This window comes from Grammomys surdaster, unplaced genomic scaffold (genome assembly GCF_004785775.1).
Source record: "Grammomys surdaster isolate TR1022 unplaced genomic scaffold, NIH_TR_1.0 271, whole genome shotgun sequence".
Classification (NCBI taxonomy): Eukaryota; Metazoa; Chordata; class Mammalia; order Rodentia; family Muridae; genus Grammomys; species Grammomys surdaster.
In genome coordinates, this window is record NW_021604712.1 from 7,148,516 (window position 1) to 7,173,229 (window position 24,714).

Below are 24,714 nucleotides of genomic sequence, written 5' to 3' on the forward strand. Positions count from 1 at the left end.
ACTGGCCTTCTGTCAGAGGCAGAGGCGGGAGCTCCCTGATGGCTGTACCTCTAAGAGGAACCAATGCCAAGAGAGCAATGGTGGCATGCCCCTGCCACCATGCAGGTCTCAGAGGAGCAGCTGAGGGGGATGACAGGGCACCCTGACATGTGCACACATTGGGACTCTTGAACAACCTATGTGTGGGTGCCTCCTGCCCTCAAAACCTGGGAGTACCTGCTGTCTTAGGGATAGAATTTGTCAGTCATTCAATTTGTATAAAGTTCTGTTCCAAAGTCAGCCAGCTGAGGATGGGCAGGTGACCCCCCTCCACTGGTGTGCTCTGTGCTCATGGTGGTTGCTGAGTTCAAAGTAGGGAACCAGGTGAGGAGAAAGACCAAAGTTGCCCTAGGAAAGGTGGGCTTTTGGAGACAGAGCGGGAAGAGGCTGACTGAGTTAGTGTTGCCTTGACCCCAGAAACTAGCCTAGCCCCCTCTCTGCTTCACCTGGGTATGTGGCCTGTGGAGTGGATGAGGTTACCAGTATCATTGGCCTACTGTCAGGTTCTGAGAAGTGTGAGATGTATTATATATGTATATATATGTATATATATACATACACACACACACACACGAAAAACAAGAGTGAGGTAGATAAATGTTTGAAACCCCCCCAAACCAAAAACTGTCCCATCTAATACACACATACACAGAGATACATATACCTTTTCCTCAGCATTTAAATTCATAACAGGGGCTTCTCTATAGTGATAAAAACAGGTATCACAAAATAAATTAAAAGTCCTACATGAAATACCTTCTCGATAAGCTTTTTTCCCCCTCCTCCTTTTCTCTATTTTTGTTAAGGGGAAACTGTAGGGCAGAGACTAGGGAGGGGCCGTGAGCCTGAAACTACAGACAAGCCGGAGAACTCCAAGCTTTTTTTCCTGTCTAATCTCGAGTCACAACTGCAATCATCATCCTCCAACATTTTTCTTACTCTTAATTTAAATATTTCCACCCAGAAGCACCTCTCACCCTGTCACTGTTCTGGTAAGAAGTGCTAAAATCTACACAAAACAGGACCCCTGGGCCCAGAGCTCTGGGATTCCGGCTAAGAGAGAACAGCAAGGGGCTCTAGGGCCACCGTAGGTCAGCTCTGTTGCGCCTTGGGCCTTCATGGGGTTTTGGTACCTTACAGCCTGCTCATATGGAGGCCACTCCTTCAGACACACTGGTTCTAAAGACAGGTGGGTCAGTCTAGTGAAGGAGATGGCAAAAGGTGGCAGATGGGCCACTGGGCCAGCTCTGCTGTTCCCTGGGGATTCAACAGCTCTTTTTTTTTTTTTTTTTTTTTTTTTGGTAGGACAGAAGGATCAAATATTCATTTAAAAAAATAATCCAATGTCTGCAGTTAAAACTGCTACTGTAGCCGGGCAGTGGTGGCGCACGCCTTTAATCCCAGCACTTTAGAGGAAGAGGCAGGTGGGTTTCTGAGTTTGAGGCCAGCCTGGTCTACAGAGTGAGTTCCAGGACAGTCAGGGCTATACAGAGAAACCCTGCCTTGAAAAACCAAAAAAAACCCCCAAAAAACAAAACAAAAAAACCCTGCTACTGTATCCCAAAATTGGTGTGTGTGTGTATGGTGTGTGTGTGTTTGTGTGACAACCAAAGCAAGGAGAGAAAGCAAAGTGTGACTTTCAACAATGGGAACTAGAAACACTAAACCAGGATGTGTGGGATTTTTAACCTTTTTGTTTCTGACCTGAGTTTGTGGCATGCCTTGCACTGTAACAGACTCTAATGCTGTGTACGAGAGGTGCAGAAAGGAGAGAGCAGGGCCCAGGAGTACGTGGGCTCTAGCCTCCCACCATCCCCACTCCCTTACCAGCGACTGTGCTCACAGAGCCTATGGGTTAGAAGATACTGGATGGGGCTGCAGGGAGCAGGGGAAGGGAGATATATTTATAAAAAAGGCATCAAACAGTTCATGGCAAATTATGTCCTAGAAGCATCAGTTGCTGGAGAAGAGGAAGAAAAAAAACCACACTCTAGTAATAAGCATAGGAAGTTTCTTGGAGTGAGCGGAAAGGAAGAAGGGTAGACCTGAAAGTTTCATAGATTAAATCCACAAAGATAAAGAACAAAAAAAATAGCAGCTATTTTTTTTCCTGTACAGACGTATAGATGAATATCTGAACTGTAAAAAAGTTATAAAACTGACATTAAAGACAATGTGTATGCAAATGTTTCACGGTCTAACATAGAACTGAGAGACCCATGAAGAAGTCCTAGTAACAGACGATGTGAAAACTCAGACTGCTTGGATCCACTGCCTGGGCTGCTCCACACGCTGCTGTGGGTCTGAATCCCTTCCCTGCACATCTGTACCAACTGCCGGGCAGAGTCCCTGGAACCCTTTCGCATGTGTCCCTCAGGGGGGCCAGGGGGGAGGCTGGGGAGGGGGACGAGGCTGGTATGAGGACCACCTTCAGGCTTGCCCATGGCCATTTCCTCCAGGATTCTTGGGGTGCTGTGGGTAGGGTGGTGTGAAGACCCAGTTCCACTTTACCCTTCTTCAAGGAGGGCGAGTTGCATCTTGTCCAGTTCCCCCAAACAGTAATTTAGTCATCATGCAACGAGACCCGGGGGACGTGAGCTAGGAAAGCAGGCCGGGCACAGTGGGGGCCTCGACAATGTGCCTCTCAAATGGTATTCTCGACTAGACACTGCGTTTCATCCCATGCCTCTGGACAAAGGTAAATCAGCGCAGGGAGTACATGCGCGAGAGAAAAACCAAACCAAAAACAGGATTTTGGCAAATATGGCAGCATGAAAATGATTAACCACGGATGAGCAATGGCCCTTTTAAATTTTTGGATGACCCTAAAAAAAGGTTAAAGGTACAGTTAAAAAAATTTCATCTCAGTGTGCGAATTTTTTTTTCTTTTTCCTTTTTTTTGTAAAGACCTATGGTGTCAGGCAGGTGTATACAGGGGTGATGAGGAGCCCCAGGGACAGCCATTACGTCAATCTGATTTAAAAAAAAAAAAGAAAGAAAAAAAAGAAAAAAAAAAAGGCTTCCCAGCTGGGCTTTTGCAAACTTTTTTTTTTCCACTGTGAAGCAGAAAAAAGAGAAAGGAGAGCATAGAAGTGGGAGGGGAGAGGAGAGAGAGGGAAGGCAGAAGAGAGAAAAAGGCAGAGAATGAGGAAACTCAGTTCTCGAGTATCCTGTTGCTATTAAGTGTTGCCATTAAGGTTTGCAGAGGCCCATGTCAGTTAACGGTTCGGGTAGGGGAAATAAAAAGCTGCTTGCATATTGAAAAAAAGGAAGGTCCCAAATGTGTTTACTGCAGAGAAGCTGTCTCCCGTGGGCAGCAATGGCAGTTCTGAAGATCCACTGAGGTACAGGAGGCTTGTGAATAGATTGTTACAACCTGTTCTCCCCTGCCACCCACCGAGTGGGACACACACACACACACACACACACACACACACACACACACACGTTACTGTTTGCACGTGCTTCGGTGTCTGAGGATCAGCAGGTTGAGGACTGGGGCAGAGGCAAGGCCCTCTCGTTGGTGCGTCCCCCATTCATGTGAGCATAAGGCTGTCTCTCATCAAAACTGGCACGGAGAACCAGCACACCAGGGCCTGGGCCATTTTCAGCCTTGTGTCCTGAGTGTCTTTCAGGCAGCGGCAGGGATGCTGAGGAGGCCGAAGGGTCCAGCGGGACGCTCTCCATGTTCTCAGGCTCCATCTCCAGCTCCATCTCCAGCTCCTCTGGCTCAGGAGGCTTGTTCTCGTCACTGTAGTAGAAGGAGACCTCCTGGAAGCTGGGCTCCATCTCATCCTTGATGCTGCCGATGATCTCCAAGAAGGAGGGCCGCATCTTGGGGTTATATTGCCAGCACATGCGCATAAGTTCAAACCTAAGAGGGGGAAGGAAAGCGGGGTGAGCTGCCAGAGGCCTCTTGTTGAGGCCAGAGAGGTCCAACTATACCACCTCTGTACCTCCTTGGTTTCCCATCTGGATGCCTCTGGCATCCTGTCATACATCTCGTGCCCAGAACTCAGGCCCAGCCACAGTGCCAAGCCCAAACTCACTTCAAGTCTTGGTTCACAGAATCCACCATGAACAGGGTCTTATTAACAATAGCACTGCTAAGAGATACAACCTACTTTCTGTCTGAAGCACCTCTTCTAGTCATCCATCAACCAGAAGCAGGAAACTTTTATCTCTAATGAGAATCACAGCTTTCCTGACAGGCACCATTCTCTGTACCCCACACCAAGGCTATTTCTAAGTTTCTTCCTGGCATCAGGGTGCCCCTGGCAGTGGGCCTGAGGGGGGTGGCAGCAGGGGTGCCAGACAGGAGCACATATCCCAAGCTTGCTATCTCACGCCAGCACCTGCTTACTGCATATGTCCCATGAAGGCAGAACCCTGCCCTGAAGATTGAGGATGCCCAGAAGCAGAGTTCTAATAGAAACCTCGAGTTGGAGGCCAACAAGCCAGGAAAGCCCTGAGCACAAGTTTCTTCTATAAACAAAGCCAAGGTAAGAACAGTATAAAGCCCGTGGTGCACCTGCATCACTCCCACAAGGTCACTAACCTTTGGGAAGCTCCCCTGCCCTGCTGTTCATGCGGCCACGGCCCTGACCAGGAAAGGCCTGGGTGTAGAGAGTGGAGGAAACCCTGAGCAAGGGAAGGTCTTCGTGAGTGTGTATTGCTGGGATGTACATGGCCATGTCAAGGACCCTGATGTCCCAGTTCCACAGGTGTGACAAAGCCTTCCCCAGTGATGCTCAGAGAGATGGAAAGCCTTCCCTGAGGTCTGAGTGCAAGTGCTGACAGTGTGTGCAGAACATGTCCACTGTCACGTTCTCCCCCTGGATGTTTACATCCTGAAGATGGCTTCCTTGCAGAGATGGGCTAAACCTGCCTCCTTGTTCAGTTGTATATAATAACCCTGCTTCCTTGTTTATCTGCATGCAATAATCTGCCTCTCTGTTCAAATGTATATACCAAACAAACTGAGCTTCCAGAGCCCAGAGCACCCAGCCCCAGCCTTTCTATATCTAAGTGCTTATTCTTCCTTCATTCCCTTGATGCCCTAGTCCAGTCATGGCTCCAGTACCCAAGCCGTGCCACTCTGACAGATGAACAGACAGAAAGCAAGAACAGGGTGGTCATGATTCTGAGGCAAGGGGTACCTGGCAGCTCTCATTTGCAGGAGCGTGAGACCAAAGAATTTTCCAACTATGCTCCTCCAGGAAATTGTGTTTTAAAACTCCTGGCTCAACAGATGCTTTACCCTAAAATCCACTGAATGGAACTTGGAATATCTAGGAATCTCACAGCACCCTAAACAGGCCTCTGGCATCCTGTCAGGCTGATCACTGGGCTACCAGGCCACTTCACTTCTTTACAATGGGCCATGCAAATAATCCCACAGAGGTGAAGGCGTGTGAAAGCAGCCCACAGGTAGGCATGAAGTTGTTTGTGGAGAAAAAGGGACCCCTGCCCATCTGGCCAGCTTTCTCAGAATCTTTAGGGTCAAGTCAGATGAGGTGGAAGATAGTAACTGTAAGAGAAAATTGCAAAGGGTGTGTTGGAGGTCCACCCAGAATTAAGCATTCTGGAGGCCCAGGTGTAGCTTGGAACCTGTTACAAGCTGAATTCTACTGGAGCAGAGCTGGCTATACAGCCCCTGTGGCTGTTTTTAAGCTCCTCTGTAGGTTGAGTAGTTGAGACAAAGACTATTTAGCTAGCAACTCTACAATTTTTACTGCCTACTCCTCTGGGGGTGAAGAAAAATCCCAAAAAAGCGGCCAATGCCTTCGAAGGAGGAAAACAAACTGGACCAAAGACAAGGCTAACTAGGTATTCTCACTGGCGCTAAGTGACTGGTCCCGGTGGGACACGACAGGTTGCAGGTAGGTACTAAGAGCTCTGGGCCTGGGAGTCACATTAGTCCGTGAGAGCCAGAGATGTCTCTTTATTGCAACAATTACAACACATCCTCATCTTATATATAAGGAAAAAGCACCAACCAAAACATTTAATCATTTGTCTGAAGTCACCGTGAGTGAGTTGGAACGGAGTGAGGCTGTCAGACAATGCGGCTTCGCTGTAGATACCCGAGTAAGAGTAACCATGGTCCCACTACCAGAATGCTCTCTCCTGGCTGTCCACAGCCAGTCAGAGCTCATGGGAGGGTTTGGTGTGCATAGACAGCAGGCAGGTAGCATGCTCCCCTACTCTGGTTAGGCGGTAATAAAGCCTGTTTCCCCTGTCCCCATCTTTTCCCGAAGGATCAACTGGAATGGGAAGCAGACACAAGGAGCTTAGCTCTGTGGCCAGGCTGCAATTTCCTCTCTGGCTGACAGGCCTATCCCTGAATAGAAAAGTGCAACCGGGGGCAAGAACATGAGATGTGTCTGGCCCCATGCCCCGTGGCCAGGGGTGGGGGTGGGGCTGAGGAGGTGCCATGGGTAGGGTACGGATGCGGTGACATCAGTAAAAACAAGCCATGTGATGCCTCTTTTAAATCATCCAGAGTCAGCCCTTCCAGTGCTGCCCATAAAAGGAAGTCTTTTTTGCTCTGTGCGATTTAAGACCTTGTTTTTATACTCTTTCCACAAGAAAACTCTCCAGTAGACTCTGGGATTAATAAGCTGATAAAAGGCTCCCTCTAAAAAGCACATTTAAAAACCACTGGACAGTTCTGATAAGCTGGAGCTGTGAGTTACAGAATATGTCCCTCTCTGAAGGTACACACCTAGCTCTCTCCTAGGAGTGAGTGCTACCCTAGGGGTGTATGCACATCCTGTTATTTCCAGCCCGACTTGGCTTCTGAGCCTCAGGGCATGTCCATGTCTTGAGCTGGACAGACTGCCATCTATATGAAGCACTGGCAAACTGAAATATGCCCTGGAGCTCATGTATATAGTACCCCTGCTGCCGTGTGTTAGTATTATACCAGGTAGTGGTGACTCTTACCAGGGATCAGACTTCCAGAAGGTCCTACAGGACAGAGTGGGTCCTCCTCTAGCATTCTAAACAGCTAAGGCTGTTTTAGGGCCTACTTCTCAGCTGGGACCAACATGGGGATGCTGTGTAGCCCAGAAGCTGGGACACAGTTGATGCCAGGGATCACCTGGCAGACACTGTCACCTGCCCATTATGATTCTATTCAGACAATTTATCTTTACAAAACCAGACTGGGGTTTCCCAGTGTCTTGGGGGTTTGACTCTCAGAAAGGAAAAATGCAGAAGTACTTAGATTCAACCGAGTTTGTTTGTTTGTTTGTTTGTTTTTTGAGACAGGGTTTCTCTGTGTAGTTCTGGCTGTCCTGGAATTCACTCTGTAGACCAGGCTGGCCTCTAACTCAGAAATCTGCCTGCCTCTGCCTCCCAAGTGCTGGGATTAAAGGCGTGCGCCACCACCGCCCGACGATTCAACCGAGTATGTCTCAGCTGCATCTGAGCTGGTGATGCTCGCCTTGGGTAATAAAATGTTCAAGTTCCTTCCTGAATCCTGCATCCTGAAGACTTGGCGCGTGAGCTCTGGAGATGCTACCAGATCAAATGGTTCTGCACTTCAATTCTGAGGCTGAGCTGAAATCATCATTCCATTCTGCAGCATTAGGGCCGAAACCTGTTTCAGGATCTCCAGGTTCCATGAACTCTGGGACTGGCCTCTGATCTCAGCACGGTTCACTGACAAATTTGTGTCCAAGGCACTGAAATCCAGGGGTAAAGATGCTAAGGATGGGCTCCCCTGATCCCGCCTCATAGAATCTGGCACTGACATTCAGACCTAGATACCCTAGTGTTTGATGGTAGCCCTTTCCTCTAAAGTTAGAACACTTTGTGATACACAAGGCTGGACACTTGGCTACTCCTGAAGCAAATTGGTTCAGGTGTAGGGACAACGAGGCCAAAGCATGGCCAGAGAGGGCTATTCCTGCCTCAGAACCACACAATGGAAGCCCTTCCTCTATGTGTGAGACCCAACAGGCTTCAGACTACTCCCGAGGGTGTTCATTTACTGTGCCAAAAGAATCCTTTCCCAGAACACATCTTCCTCTCATCAGCATCTCAGCAAATCAGGGCACCACACTCCCTACCAGAGCCAGCTTGTCTCCCTTCATTCTGTTCTTTTCTTAGAAAGGAGACCAATCTGCCAAGGGGGTTCTGAATGGCAAAGCAGAAAGGCCTTCTGAATCAATCATTTTGCATCCAAGAGCAGCCTCCGTGTGTAAACTTCCTCCTCACTCTATGCTGGGAACAGGAAGTTCACTGCCTTTCCCATAGCAGGTGGCTGCTTCCCAAGCATATTAAATTCATACAAAAAAATCTAGTCAGCTGGAGATGGATCAGCTTCAGGAGTCCCATGAGTTTCCCAGACAAATGTTTGTCATGGTATAAAAGAACAACAACAATACTTCTCCTGTGACCAGCCCTAAACCACAGGAACAAAACTCACACCTGCTCTTTTGAATGGTTTCTCGGCTCGTGAGACACTGCTGATTCTAGTCTTCAAACCAATGCTGGTGTGGTATACCCTTATGCAGATTCAGAGGCAGCTATGTTCCTACTCCACGCTTTCAACTTTGCCCCAAATACTGACTATTCTCACAATGGGCCAGTAGGAAAGCAGCTGCACCACTGAGGTCAAAGCAAAGCTTTAAGGAGCACTGTGAGCAGCACTCAGAACCCAGAGCTTCTCTGGGTAGGCCTCCTGCATCCTGTAAGCCTCTGGAGGTCAGTTTAGAAAGGACACAGCAGCAGTTTTCTCCTTGAAGATGCTGCAGGGCACAGCAGGCAATGGACAAGCCAGTGGCTCAATATGGCCTGCTGCCTATTCTATTTTGTAAGGCCCTCCCAAGTAAGAGGACTTTATTATACTTGTAAACAGTTGGGGCAAAAACAAACAAATAAACAAGTGTCCTCCCTGCCCCCCACAAAGAGGAGTATTTTATAAGAAGAAACCAAGAGGAATTAAAATTCCAATATAAAGTTTCAGTTGGAAGTAACACAGGCTGCAATCCTAGCACTAGGGGAGTCTGAGGCAGGAAGGGTTATCCTGAGTACCTGGGCTACACTTTCTCTCAAAGGCTCCATCCTTGTTGATTCCTGAATCTGCTTAATGTGGCAGAGCCGAAGGACTGAGATGAAGAGTGAACATGTGGTCCACAGCACCACAAATCCTCTCCAGTCTGCTAGAGAAATCCCCTCAGTCTATGGAGTGGTCCACAGAGAAGCCACGGCCTCCCACACTACACAGATCTACCACTGTTCCCACTGCCCTGTAGTCAATCTGATCTCCTTAGAACCACCTTATGCACAGGAGTGCCTTCATCTGCTGGAAGCCCTGCCTCAGAGTTGAGCAGCAATCTTCTCCTGGAGATCTCACCAAGCTCCTCCTAGGTTTTGTCAGAAAAGCCTGTGAGATGACATTTTCAATTGATAGAGCCTCATGTGATACTAGGCTAGCCCACACCTTGACTTCTCAAGATTCTGAGCAGTCACCAGCACCTCTGTGTGGTTCTGCCCACTGCCCACACATCCAGCCTCTCCATCTGTACATCATCCCACCATCCAAGGCACCATGTCAGCGAGCACTGTGCTGAGGAAGAAAAGGCAGGGGGTGGGTAGATATGAGTGTCTTTTGTGTAGAAGAAATCGTGACCATCCCCCTGGGCTTCTTTCACTAGTGAAGCTGAACCGGTTTGGAAGTTGTTTCTAGAAAACTCTAAGGGTCTCGACACAGTAGTGGGAACCTGCTTTGATGTTGACCCCTGAGATGCAGAACAACAGCTGCCTTAAGGTGTGCACACCAAATGGAAGCCCACTGCTCTCAGCCTGTACCGATGAGCCAATCAGAATGCCTTCTTGTCTCCCTTGAAGCCTCACTCCAGGAAAGGCCATTCTCCAGACCCTCTGAGCCACCAACATCAGACAGGATGAAATTAAACAAAGTCACTGATCCAACAAGCTCATCTCCAGCAGCAAGGATAGATAAGCCCCCTTCCAAACCTCTCCTGTACCCACAAGCAACAGAGGGACTGGCTCCGGAGTTACTAGCCCTACGAGGCAAAGGAAATACATACAGCATATCGGGACAGTTGTCCGGCTTGTCTAGAAGGCCGCCCTCCATGACGAAACGAAGAACTTGCTCGTTGGACAAGCCCTGGTACGGCTGCTCAGCCAGTGTGGCAATCTCCCAGAGGACGACCCCAAAGGACCTACAGGGGGAATAGAACATGAATAACTCAGAAAAGGAAGGGAAGGACCACATCCCCTCCTTGCTACCATTTCTTAGACTCTGGGTACTAAAAAGAATGTCCTCAATGTGACAACTGCACTTTGTGGATGTCAAGCCAGCCAGCCGGCTGAGTGTGGGACATTTGTTCGCTTTTGTCACTGCTAATGCTTCCTGTAGGGCTACTACAACCCAGGTGGCAGGAGTGAGGTAGCTAAGGTTAGGGGCTTCTAACATCTCTCTCAGTTTTAAGAGCCTGATCTACAGCACACATATTCAGTGCCTGGCCCCAGCCATTACTGGGACATAAGCCAAGCTAGCTTTAGTTCAGCACGGAATGAAGAGGACCAGGTCTCAGCCTAGCCACTGACCTGGGACAGTTAAGCATCTCAACTATCTCCTTCAGGGATTCTTCTCATCCCAGTTTAGAAATCTCTATGCTAATGGTTCTCCACCCTACTACAAAGTAGAATCTGGTCAGTTCTTCAAACAGATAGGTATCTGGACTCCCCAAAGCAGTTCTGATGTCGGGTAGGGAGCTGGGTCTGGAATGTCTAAAAGTTCTGTAGGATCTTGACTTGGGCCAAGCAAGGAAAATGAAAATCCCTGTCCCCTACAGAACTCAGGAGGAAAGGCTGAGGAGGCAGCTGTGTCAGGTAGGGTACTTGGGCGAGATATACTGCCCGGGGGCATGTCACAATAACAAAAAGTCCTTTGGTCTAGAGGCTGGCTGAGGTATGAACTCAGTAGGCAGAGCAGTGAGGAATTCTACCGTGTGCACAGTTTTTGCCTGTCATCCCAGAAGACGGAACTAAAGGAGATCCATGCATATAGAAACTTTGGACAGGTAATGGTCATACTGTCGCTCACAGTGTGAACACACTTTCTCAGGGAGAATCCCTGCTTTCCCAAAATTCTCCCTGGCCTGTTTGCTCTTAAACTCAGGCTGGAATAAAGAATGCTGCTCATGGCAAGCCAACACAAGGCTTCAGATGCAGCCCAGCAGGGCTGAGCCCCACAGAAGAGCCTGAGGTGGGCATTTTCCACTTAGGGCTCTGAGGATCCTGGCCTAAGTTGACGCAGGCAGCCTCTGACTGAATTGCAACTTTTGGTTTGCTGCTTCAGCTTCCTTCTATGAACAAAGGGTTTTGTACACATCGATACTAAGCAATGTCAGACGGGAGCAGCACCTCAACAATCAGACTCAAGGTCCTTTGGAACCAGCAGTCACTAAGATATACACTGCAGTTATGGTTTTCAAAGACCTGGCTTTAGAGAAACAGGCTTCCAGCCCGGTTCAGCCATGGGATCTGCCTTCCAAAGCCTACGTGGCCACACAAGAGACATCTTTTGGAGGCTGCAGCACCCACCCTCATGTCTGAAATATGGCCCGAGGCAAGCAATGATGTATGTGGTGTTCTATTTTAATCAAGTGGTCTTGACAAGGTTCCCTTCCAGGCCAATTTCCGTTGTCTCTCATGCTTTCCCTGGTGCACCACAGGCCTCCAGACATTCAGTCCCGGCCCGAGCTCTGAATGCCGGATCTAGACTGCTGGTTACTTCAGTCTTTCCAAACTCCGCATGTCAGCTCCAGTGTAACTCTTGCCAGCACCCCGTTCTCCTCCTAGACTCCCTGCAGCCAACATCCCATCCCATCCCACCCCATCCCAGCAGTCTGCTCATAGGGCAGACAGGAAGACAGAACACATAAACCAGAAAGAACGAAGACATCTAAGGGCTGGCCTTCCTGCCCTTGTGAGGGAGGGGACAGTCCCTGGAACATCTCCACAGAAGTTCAAATAACAGCTGTGATAAATGCAGATGATCAGGGTGTGGCTTGACCTGAGGGTGCCTCCCTACACCATGCTCCAAAGGTCTTCTACAAAGTCAAACAAAATTCTTCAAATTTTCTTTGGATTTTTTACCTACTTACGAACAACTGTCTTCTGATTATGAATTCATTCTAAAATGACTGCCATTCCTCCAGCAAGCAGAGGTTCAGTCAGAGCTGAGAATCGGTTTATACATTCCAGTGTCCTTGCTGTCCCCAGCTGTATGCTCAAAGCTCGGGTTGAGAAAACAGATACCCCAAGCGCTGTCAGTGCCTCAGCACTTGGCTGAATGAATTCTGACGCCTTTCCTCTTTGCACATTTTCTTACTGGTTCATATGGCTAGTCAAAGTGGAGGAAATTGGCAGGAGAACCCTGCACGACCCTTGCTGTGGCTTGTAGTGACAGCTGTTACCCAGAATTGGGGTAGAATGAGTCTGTGCTCGATGTTTTCCTATCCTGCAAGCTGACCTCAAAGCTTCCAGAAGCACGAAGCTCAGAACAGATGGAAGTGTGGCCGTAGGTCTGCCCTCTCCCGTGACCTCATCTACACATGGGACAGAGTACTCCGATTCAACAGAAAAGATGTAACCTCGGAGAGGCTAACTGCAGGACAGACCTCATCCTTGAGTTGGGAAACAACCAGGCTGTGCTGGGTCATATTCAAAGGCTATTTCCAATTTGCACCTGTCTCCCAAACAAGATCCAAGGCTCTTGACCGGGAAAGGTTCACGAGGCTAAAGAACTGATGTCAATCACTACGGGGATGGTTTCTCTGTGTGGTCATCTGCACTTGGAATAAACAAGCACTGCTTCAGTAAGACAACAGCAATGGGATCTCCCTAGCGGACAGCCAAGACACTGTCAGACATTCGAGGAGGGGACGTGCCAGGCTCCTGCCTGCCAAGCACTCCAGTTGTATTTTGGAACCCAATGACCTCCACACAGCGTTTCCAAGGAACTGCAGTAAACACTGCTACAAGAGAAGTCTCTGCACCCTTTGGTCAGCGTGCTACTACCACAAGACAGTTACTACTAACGAAGAAGCTTTGGGTCAGAAACAGTGGACATCCATGGGGGGGGGGGGGAGAGAGGGAAGAAATATCAAGATCGATCAGATGGGACCAACAGAAAACCACAACCAAGACTCAAGTTTTGGGTTTAAATATAGCACTGCCTTCAATCTGAAGGTTCAGTGAGCTGAGGCAGGAGCGTATACATAGCACTAACCCATTGAGAGTCGGGGAACGTGAGGGGGGAACAGGCAGAGGAAACACAGAGGTGAAGGCTCAGGCTTCAGGCATTTCCTCACTCCTTGGAAATATAATCAATGTTAGCTAAAAAGGGAAGAAAATGTTGGTTCTACATACTCCTTGGCATCCCACAAGTACCTTTTTGCTCTAATGGACTCTACACAGGAATGTCTAAAAGCTGAAGGGGTAGGGAGCACTAGATGCTGAACTCAAGGCTGGCAGTTGGTGATAGTGAACAGAAAAATGAAGGAGAATGACCCAGGAGCCTGAACCATGAGCTGGAATGTCCAAGATGGACATGTAGGGAAAGTCTCATACCAGACGTCAGAATGAGTGGTGAAGACGCCATCCTTGAGGGACTCGGGAGACATCCAGCGAACAGGCAGCAACCCCTTCCCACCTTTCCGGTAGTAGTCTGTCTCATAGATGTCGCGTGTCATACCAAAATCTGGAGGAAAGATGCACAGTTACTTAGCTGGGCCAGGTCTTGGGGCAGCAGCTAGGGGGCCATGATGCCTCAGCGTAGGGCCTTTATCCTTTCCCCATATTCAAGGTAAGACATATTCTTGCTCCACTCTGAGAGGGTTTTAGCATGACAGCTTGTAACTTTATAAGGCAGGAACAGTAAGGCACGACCAGTAACTCACAGGCAAAAACAAGACATCTCCGGTCTTAGTAATTTATAATCTGGCTCCTTTAAGACATTAACTAACTCTCTTACTGCATTTAAAGTGAGAGGCAGTTTGCAAACTATCAAGCACTATGATTTTTCAAGAAAATATACACTGCACAGATCACGGATAGGTGGCATATAGTTTGGTCAAAATACATGGGAAGACGTGGACCTCATTTACTTGGTGCTATGTCTGTACTACTGAGGAAAAGGTCTTTTGCCACTTCATAGGGCAGAACATACTCACAGTGAGAATCCAGGAAGATAAAAGTACACTGTGAGCAGCTCTTCCCCAGGCTCTAGGAGCTATTACCCAACACCCTTTCCCAACACAATACTCCGAACTCATTTTTGAAAATGTCTTCCATTTTCAGAATCTCCTGAAGGTGTCACATCATCATGGTGGATGGCAGGCTTGCTATTCTATAATCTCACATTACTGTGTCTTCATCCATTTTTTATTTTCCCCTCAACCACACCACCTTTTTCTCACATAAACTCTCCCATTCTCCTTCCCTTGGAAGAAAGAGCCGCTGCTCTACCTTTAAAATGTCCCTTCGTATCTCTAAGTGGTGCCACAAAGGGGTGAGGTACAGGGAGAGCAAACCCTATAGAGGATGAGGGTGCATGGATGTTAACCCAGCACAGTTGACTTGTACCGTGTCTGAGCTACCAGCTGCCTCTGGTGAGCCGACTTAGGGTGTGGAATCCCTGAGATGGGGGCACTGGGGGACACTGAGGAAAGTGGAATGAGCCTGAAAGAGGAAAAAGGAAGTGCTCAAGTCTCATCTCTGAAACAATCCAGAGACATGCAAATGAGAAGACCTGCTTTGACTTGCATAAAAGGGGATTCTAGAAAACAATCTCTCTTCCTAAATGCAAAAGAAAAATAGAACAACCACCCTTTTCCTAAACAGGGATGCAGAATTTCATTCCAAAAAGAAAAATCATAATTATAATGGAAAATATCCTCATAAATACGCCACATGGTTAGATGGAAAATATAATCCTTACTGATTTGGATTTAAAATGGCAAAAAGCATGCACACACACAAAAAAGCATTTTTCTAACTGTAATGCAAAATGGGACAAAAGCATCTTCACCGAGTTCCTGGCTGTGTTGGGAAGAGCGCACAGGAGGGCAGGAGGAGGACGCCGGCACGGGCTTGCTGTCTAAGCATCTCCAGCTCTGTCCTCATCCATTCTCACTTCACACGTGGGGAAAGATGGCACCAGGACGGAAGGCACCTGCCCCAGGCCACTCAGGAGCACAGTGGCTTCCTCTGAGGAGTAAAATCTGGGTCCCCATGCATAAGGGAGGGATGGGAGGCAGGAAGGACCACAAGGCTGGTAAGAGAATGCCTTTTATCTAGAAACTCAGGGCAGGGTATCCTTTTGAGGGCTGCCTACCAAGCTGGGCTCCCAGGGCTCCAAATACAAGCGTGCAGAGACAGACATGTTGGGGGACTCTTCAGTAACTCCAATGACTGACATCTGCTTTGTACAGTCATTGCATACAGCTGCATGCCAACACCTCTAACTCCTGCAACCAATGAAAACGAAGACAGAGAGCCCTACTTTGGCTACCTCTCTAGAGATGATAGCCACCGCTTATGAAGAGGCCAGAATGGCTCATGCAAAAATTACTGCTAGAGTTTAGGCAAGCAAAACATCTCTAGGACACATGCTCAAGAGGTGGCCAAAGGTTAGCAGTGGCTTATAGTTTCTGCTACATTTGCTGTCCCCTCAGCTCATTCTCAGGATGGGCACTTGATATGTTTCTGAACTGCTGGCCAATTGCAGTAGGGAGGTAAAGGCCTCGTAAATGCAAGATGGTTTTCTGAGCAACCTTTGTGACTACTTTTTTTCTTTTTTTAAAAAAGTAACAGACAAAAAAAATAAAGCCAATATACAAGCCGAAAGGCTGGGGAGAATTTCTAGCCAAATGACCAGAAATGTAATCCAATCAGTGTTTTAGGATCACAATCTGTTGGCAGCAACAAGGTAGGCTGAGCTGCTAAGGTCATGGCAGGAAGTGCTATGCATGACAGAAAAGTCAAGCACCTGCAGCTACCATTGAAGGATGTAGCTCAGTGGTAGAGTGCTTACCTAGCATACATAAGGCCCTGGGTTCAACCCCTGGTAGCAGGAGAGGAGGAGAGACCAGTCCTAGGTGTGAAATCCAGTCAGCAGTGATCTTCCCTCTCATTCGGACTGACATGCCCACCTTATCATCAGTGTTACGATATGCAGGAGTTTCACCTAAGAGGCACTTTGCCTCTTAGGAACCCCATGGGCCTAGCTAGGGACAATGACCTTTGTAAGCTGAGAAACTTGAGGGGCGGACTGGATGGTGACCTTTTCCTCAAAAATCACTTGAGGAAGGCAAGTTGCCCTGTTTATTTCTGTAACATTCTACCTGGAAAGCATGGTACCTACCTGGACTCCCACATTAAGGTGCTCTCAGGGTTACAGCCAGGAACAGACAATCACACCGACTATACACGTCTTTGCACTCAACGGCGAGCCATTGCTCTGCTTCCCTGGGACAGACTAATGACTGCAAGTCCCTATAGCACCCGTGAATTTAGTTTAGTTTGTGCTCTCATCTGGAAAGTAAAGGACATACCTCCAATTTTGACTGTGAAATCTTCAGCTACCATGCAGTTCCGAGCAGCAAGGTCTCTGTGGACGAACTTGTTGGCATTGAGGTAGGCCATACCGTCTGCAATCTCTCCTGCCATCTGGATCATCTTGCTTAAGCTCGGAGGAATTAGGACTAGATTATTCTGCTGCAGATTAAAAACAAAACAAAACAAAACCATGAGCAACTGAGACTTTCCCCGCCCCCACCTGTAGGTTTACGCTAGGAGTTGTAAATCCATGTTTATTGAATCTGAGTACCACAGGTCACCTGCAGGAAGTCAGGGCTTGCTCAGAAGGAGGAATCATTGCTGAGTCCTGGCATCACCTGCTTGTGATAAAATCCTGTGCGGCTAGAGGAAACGTCAATTAGCACTCCTCGGGACCAGCATCATCTTTTCCCACCCCTGCTCCCACGTATGCATGTGCACGGGTGCAGAAGACTGAAGTTTATGTTGGGAGCCACCTTCTAGCTAATCACTGAGGCAGGGTGTCCCAGTCAAACTCAAAGCTGGTCAACACAGTTTGCTCTGGGGATCCCAATTCATCCTTCCAAGGCTGGAATCACAGGTATACTGCCACCCCAGTCCATCATTTACATGGTTTCTGAGGACCTCAACTCTGGTCCTTATGCCTGTGGGGCAAGAGCTTTTACTAGCGAGCCATCCCCCCAACCCCATCCAGTATTTTCTATTTAAAATTATTTAAAGTGAACCAGCAAGTTTAGGCATTAAGTGTTCTCAGCTCCAGCTAGTTTCCACATTCCGTTTGGCTTCAGCAATCACAAAGTGTGAGGAAGAGGAAACTGTATAAAGGCCACATGGAACAGACACACTTCCTAAATGGATTACTACGAGCTTCTCTTCCCGTGGAAGCTGCCAGGACTTATTTATCTTCATTCCCTTCTTCTAAGGCACAAAGATACGAAGACTAATGCTTTCATCGTGGATTACTATTTCTACGGGCACTGAGGACAACTGGAGTTCACCTTGGCGGGGACCAAGGTCACTGACCAAGGACCAATATCATGTCTAAAGAGGAGGGCAAGATGCTGCCTTTGGCACCGAAAAGAATTAACCTAAGAAATGGTAAATTCATTTTGACAAAATGACATATATGTCTGAGAGGCTGATGAGGATGGCTTAGTGGGTAAAGGTACCCACTGCTAAGACAGAGGGACTATGCTCAGTTCCCAAGACAGGTATGGTAAAAGATGAAAATGTATACTCCCTCAAGGTATACGTAGGTATACGCATGCACATCCACATGCACAAATGAACATAAAAAATTCCCAGAGCTCCCTGTCACCCACTCCCATGTGCAAAACCAATCATGGCTCGACAGTTTTGACACTATCTAGCATGTATGTCAACACCAGTACAATACATGATGCCTCAGTTTCCCTAGCTACAAAGCTTCTCATACCACACTATAAAGCCATCTCATTTCCTAGGTCCCACACATATACCTTGCTAACGTATCTCAAGTCACAGGAGAGCATGACAAGCCTTGGAGATCACACTATTTGGGCTTTTCTACATAGGCCCCATGCACTCTGATAACAATGAACACTCAAGAGCATTCTGGCTCTTGCCCAGGGTTGCTAAGTTCTCACCAGATGTCAGAATCTAGGAGCCAGGAAACAGGCCTCCAGCAGTTCCTAGAGTACCCTCCACACTTCATGGCAGACCTACCTGGGCTTGTTTACCTATTTAACCATTTTCACTTTGATCCAGGGGATGTTCTCAGAGGATGTGCCATTATGCGGAGGAAGCCTGAATCACCATTTCTCTTACACGGGTGCTTCCCTGTCACACTGTCTTTTAGTATCATTAGGATCTTAAATACCCATGGCAAAGTAGGACCTCTGCAGTTCAGGTGACGCGTACTTAGGCTCATGACACAGACTGGAGTATAAATGCTGAGTGAGTGTTCAACAAAGAACTGCCACTTAACATGTGAAAAACAACCAACAAAAGGGACTTAATTATGTGCAGAAAAGGGCTGGGCTGACATTTTGTCAGTTCATGATATTATGCTGTCATTCTTTCCTTTATCTCAAGAGAGCAGAAATCTTTAATTTTGTTATTGCCCCTTAAGATGAGAACACATCCATACACTTATCTAAGTAAATAAGCAAACTGCAATGAGGGAGAGGTAGAATACACTGACTCTGGGGTATATACAGTGAAGCTGAAGTGTATACACTGAAGCTGGGATATATACAGTGAAGCTAGGGTATATACACTGAAGCTTGGTTGTATACAGTGAAGCTGGGGTGTATACACTGAAGCTGGGGTATATACACTGAAGCTAGGGTATATACACTGAAGCTGGGATATATATAGTGAAGCTGGGGTGTAAACACTGAAGCTGGGTTGTATACACTGAAGCTGGGGTGTATACACTGAAGCTGGGGTGTATACACTGAAGCTGGGGTGTATACACTGAAGCTGGAGTATATACACTGAAGCTAGGGTATATACACTGAAGCTGGGGTATATACACTGAGGCTGGGGTATATACACTGAAGTTGGGGTATACACACTGAAGCTGGGGTGTATACACTGAAGATGGGGTATATACACACTGAAACTGGAGTGTATACACTAAAGATGAGGTATATATACTGAAGTTAAGATATATGTAAATACTTTTTTTTTTTAAATTCTGACTAGATCTGATGAATTTAAAGGTACGTTTTACTTCTGAAAGAGACTTTAGTGATTCAACCTGTCTCTTAAAATTTAATTAGAATTTTGTTTTATGTATATAAGTGTTTTGCCTGCGTGTATGTTTGTGCACTACCTGCACAACTGGTGCCCATGGAGGCCAGAAGAACTGTGAATATACAGAGTTGTGAGCTTCTATGTGGGTGCTAGGAATCCAACCAGGGTTTTCTGGAAGAGCAGCCAGTACCCTTAACTGCTGAGCCATTTCTACAGCCCTGTATCTCTTTATATGACGAAACTGAGGCCCAGAGGCCTCTTACAGTTGCCTGAGGACTGGAGGTAACCACAGCAGAAACAGCCCTGAGACCACAAGTTGTGGGTTTATTCTGTGCATGAACTAGGAGTGAAAGGTGTTAAGTACAACCTAGTGTTAGGCGGTGCCTTAAAGGACCACTCTCCAGTCTCCTTCTGTAGACTGGCTATTACTGGGGCAGGATGAGGCTTCATCATGAACCTGGGACTGATGCTGGGAGAAGTAGGCAGAGCTTTGTGGTTCTGCTATCAATGCACACTCAGCCTTGTGGCTCTCCTGAAACCCCCAAAGCACATGCTAAAAATACATTGAAGACATTCATGAACAGGTACTCAGAACTAAAATGAAGGAACCATCACTTGGGACATCATTAAGCTGTAGAGGAAAAGAAAAGAAAAGCTTACACAGAGAATGGCAGCAAAACCAGAAAGGGCCCGAGAAGAGGAAGTTCCCCTCATAGCGAATGCAGACAGACAAGCTGCTTAGTTAGCCACAGGTAGCAAAGCCAGGGCCCACGTGAGAACATCAGAACCTGAGGCAGCCCCATAAAAGGCAGTTGGTCCTGGCAATATTTCTCAATACTTCTATCCGTTAACTCTTAGTAAAAACTTAGAAATCAGACTTATGCCAGGTGGTTGTGGTACATGCCTTTAAGCCAGCACTCGGGAAGCAGAGGTAAGTGAATCTCTTTAAGTTTGAGGCCAGCTTGGTCTACAAAGTAAGTTCCAGGACAGCCGGAACTGCACAGAAAAACCCTGTCTCGAAAAACAAAAAAGCAAACAAGCAAGCAAAAAACAAAAACAACAACAACAACCAAAAAGAAATCAGCTCACATATGCTAAAAAGCTGTCTGTGGGCTAATACAACAGAAGGGGCCACTCCACAGTGACTAATAAAAAATTTTACTTGGCCTGCTCAGGTTTAGATTTTGAAAATTTTACTAGACTAAGCAGAATCATGCAGCTGGGATGACTATCATTTAAAAGCCCAGCAGGACACTGGCTTATTATACAGCCAGAAAAGTAGGATTGGATTTGAGAAGTGTCTGAAGTAGTGTCAGGGCAAGGGAAGAGCTATGTCTGCCATCAAGGTGAGGATAGTATGCTCACATGTACACGTGTGAGTGTGTGTGTGTGTGTGTGTGTGTGTGTGTGTGTATAACGGGCTTCTAAGGAAATAGCTGTCCTGTGCACAGACTGGGTGGGGAGTCACTCTGGCCAAGGTCAAGGCCCCTGACAGCCTCAAGACTTACCTTTGTTGAGCACTTACTGATAAGGTTACCAGCCACAGAGATGACCCTGAGATAAAGAAGGGGCATACCCTGAGAACTACAACAAGAGAAAATGTATGCTGGGCAGTCAAGTGTTCCGGAAAGTCAGTGGGGGTACCCAGCCCAGGCTGAGTGGGACGGCTGTGGGAAGGGTTAGCCATGACATGTAGTACAGCAGCTGGGGTTGGTGTAAGATGTAGGCAGGGATAGAGGAAATACAGAACCAAGAACACAGAGATGCAGGAGATGAACTGGGTAGGGTGCAGACAGACAGATCTTCCAGAGATTCTAGTCTGCCTACAGTTGGATAATCCTTTACAGAGGGAACCCACAACGAAGCATACAGCAAGACACTCAAAGCTGAGAAGCAAACAGATTTAAAGACATGTTTCCTACACTCGAGCTCCTGAAGGGAGTGGAACAGGCCAAATAACACAGCGAGGAACAAAACTGACCTCCACTTCTGGCCTTAGAGACCGGAGATAACTTTTGAGATCGCCTCGTGTCATTAGTTCCATGATGACCAGGGTGGGCTGGCCTTGAGATACCACACCTAGCAACCGGACCTGGTGAAATCAAGAAGAGAAGGACTCAGACGGGGAGGGCATCCCACACAATGACCTATGCCTCTTGGAACTGGGTGGTGCTGGGGCTTGTGGCCAGGAGGAGTAGAGTTCTGGTGAGAGGGTGAGGCTTCCACCTCAAGGGTCTGTGGGTAGCAAGAATGCAATGGGGAAACTAACAATTGGGAAGAGGGCAAGGCACCGATCCCAAAGCTGGCCAAGGACACAGAGGGTGGCCCCAGGGATGCTTTCTGTCCATGTCTGATCTTGGTTTCTTACCACATGGTGACAGTTAAACTCCTTCATCACTGAGGCCTCATTGAGAAACTCGATTCTTTCACGCATACTTGCAGCCTCGTTCACTGTCTTGATGGCCACTCTGGTTTCAGGTTCATCCTTGACCACGCCCTTGGCCACTCCTTCATAGACCATCCCAAAGGAACCTTGTCCAAGCTCCCGGTTCATGGTGATCTTCTCTCGAGCTACCTCCCATTCATCAGGCACGTACACTAGTAACAGACAGGATGGAAATGGTCCTTAGACAGAGAATACAAGATGCTGTTCCCTAAGACCCAGCAAGGAGAGCATCAAGGTACAACACAGCCCAGCACAGGCACTCATCTCTGAGGGCTCCATGATACTTTGAGTGTAGTACTAGTAGCTAAAAACCAGAAGGAAAACAAGAAAACTAAGATAGGAAAACCAAACCAAACCAAACCAAACCAAACCAAACCAAAAAAACCCCACTGGTTCTTTTCCCTTTCCTTGGCCCAAGAAAACCCCAATCCAACAAAATAAAAAAAGCAAATTAACCCTAAGAGACAAAGTGGGATTTTTGTTTTGCCTGTCTTCCTCAAGGGATTAAAATGTGTGTCATAGAGACAGAGATAGAGAGACAGGGAGAGAACATGCATGTGTGGGAGCAGTGGGAGGGAATGAAGGCGGGAGGGGAAAGGAACAGAGATCTAATCTCCTCCTTCCTGGATAAATCCAGGCGAGAAACACCCTCTGCATGGTCACCTAGCCCTACTGTAGGCTTTCTGAGCACTTGAAGATGGCTGTTCCAACTGACATGTGCTGTAAGGTGAACATTATATTTCAAAGACATGCTTAGAACAAGTAGAAAAAGATAACTTTAAAAAGATTTTACAATTATGTATACTTGTGAAAATCTCTCTTCTCTGTCTCTTGCTGTCCCACTTATGCGCGCTCGAGCTCCCCCCCCCCCCCCCGTGTGTGTGTGTGTGTGTGTGCGTGCCACATGTGTTTGGGTTCCTGGGAAATCCAGAAGACAGTGTTGGCTTCTCTGGACCTAGAGTCATTTACAGGTGGTTGGGGGCCTCTTCACAGAGGCACTGGGAACTGAACTAGATATCTTCAGGTTAGCAAGTGCTCTCAACTACTGGGCCCTTTTCCAGCCTTTTCCAGCCTTGTAACAAAGACTTGGTTTAAGACAAGTTTAAAAAGATAGCTTTTCGCTGGGCGGTGGTGGCGCACGCCTTTAATCCCAGCACTCGGGAGGCAGAGGCAGGCAGATTTCTGAGTTCGAGGCCAGCCTGGTCTACAGAGTGAGTTCCAGGACAGCCCGGGCTATACAGAGAAACCCTGTCTCGAAAAACCAAAAAAGATAGCTTTTCTATTAAAACTGATCGTTAGATGCTGTAGGCTTAATTGAAATTTTAACAGATTTATCTCATTGGCTTTTACACTTAACAACAAGGCTACTAGCCGGGTGTGGCAACAAGAAGCTGCAATCCCATCCCAGCCCACTGGGCAAGGAGGTTAAAGATGGGGCTTGTTGAACTGAGGACATAGTCAGATCGTGTTTCAAAACACCAAGAGAATGTGTCAGCCGCCTGTGCTGATCAGACCCTTACTTAGTTCATGCACCTCACTCCAACCCTTCCATAGCCATGTCTGACAAACCCAATGTGGCTGAGATGGAGAAACTCAGTCAAAACTAAAGAAGGCAGAGACCCAAGAGAAGACTCCTCAGCCATCAAAAGAAACGGTAGAAAAGGAGACGAGAGAGGGGGCCCACAGAGCGCTGAGGTGTGCTATGTGTACTATGAGTACTGCCTTCGTGTGGTCCTCTGTACAGCTGTTTAACTCTGGAAGCTTCACAGAGGTTGGATCCAGTTTAAGCTGCCCTGCTGCCCCTTTCACATCGAAGACCCCGAGATCTAGTGACAATACAGACTGCCTGCCAAAGCAGGGCAGGAGATAAAACCCACAGTTCAAATCCAAGACCATTCAAGGTGCCCTGCAGGCTATAAAAATGCAGTTTAATTCTAGGGCAGCTTTGTTTTGTTTTTCAAGTAATTTGACTTAGTGGAATGCATACTGTTTTAAAACCATCAATTTTGTGGATGGGTGTTTTCCCTGCATGCATCTGCACTGTATGCACATAGCACCTGGGTGCTACTGGCACGTGGGTTCTGGGAATCAAATCAGGGTCTTCTAGAAAAGCAGCCAGTGTGTTTAACTGCCTGAGCCATCTCTCTAGCCCCAGAATGCATAATTTTAAAAATTACAAGTATTAAAACCAAACCCAGAGGCCAGGGGCTGTAGCTCGGTGGCAGAACACTTGCCTAACATGGGCAAGGCCTAGGATCCTCCTTCCAGGGGCTCTCTAGTGAGGCAAGTGAGCTCTGGGATTGAGGGGGACTCAGTGGTGACCCCAGGGCTTTGGCCTGCACTCTCTAACACCAGGAACCTCCCTGACAGGAACCTGAACAGAATTCCTTCTCTAGCTTCCATTTTTGGTTATGCTTGATCTGGTTTGAGAAAAATAAATAAACAATTTGTTCTCAGAAAGAAGGGTGAAGAGAAGGAAAGGAAATAAAAGAAGAGAGACAAGTAAAAAAAAACAAAAAACCAAACACAGGCTTCATCCCATAACGCCAGTGGGTACAGCAAGAACTGAAATAACATTAAAGTAATATACAAGATCTGGAAAGAGAATATCTGTTCCATTAGAACCATAACCTAACAGAGTTACCAACAGCCCTGTCTAACGGAGGATGGCCAGCAGACACTGCATGAAGGAAGTCCTAGCTCAGATACAGGCCTGGGAGGGGAATCACGGCTGTGTCTGCTTTTATGCTTTTAGATGCTGAGCTGCAGCTGGAGATGGGAAACCATGAGCAGGCCATCAGGGCTATCAATCACCCCCAGAGCACAAGGCCTTACCTCTAAGTGATGCCTTAAGGGAAGGGTGTTTATTATAAATTTGGGGTTGG

At 47.4% G+C, this 24,714-nt stretch overlaps 1 protein-coding gene across 2 annotated transcripts in view; it reads right to left on the minus strand.

Annotated features, from left to right (window-relative positions):
- Positions 1-3,308: 3,308 nt before the first annotated feature.
- Positions 3,309-24,714, minus strand: part of Igf1r (insulin like growth factor 1 receptor) — a 273,603-nt gene continuing 252,197 nt past the window's right edge. The window contains exons 16-21 of one of the 2 annotated variants that reach the window (XM_028776664.1): positions 21,752-21,981; positions 21,365-21,475; positions 16,641-16,800; positions 13,657-13,786; positions 10,104-10,238; positions 3,309-3,913 (exon numbers count right to left, since the gene is read on the minus strand). In XM_028776664.1, the coding sequence (XP_028632497.1) occupies positions 3,520-3,913; positions 10,104-10,238; positions 13,657-13,786; positions 16,641-16,800; positions 21,365-21,475; positions 21,752-21,981 (1,160 nt within the window). In that variant the 3' untranslated portion in view covers positions 3,309-3,519. Of the gene's footprint in view, positions 3,914-10,103; positions 10,239-13,656; positions 13,787-16,640; positions 16,804-21,364; positions 21,476-21,751; positions 21,982-24,714 lie in introns of both variants that reach the window. The other variant, XM_028776665.1, reaches the window with a different exon arrangement.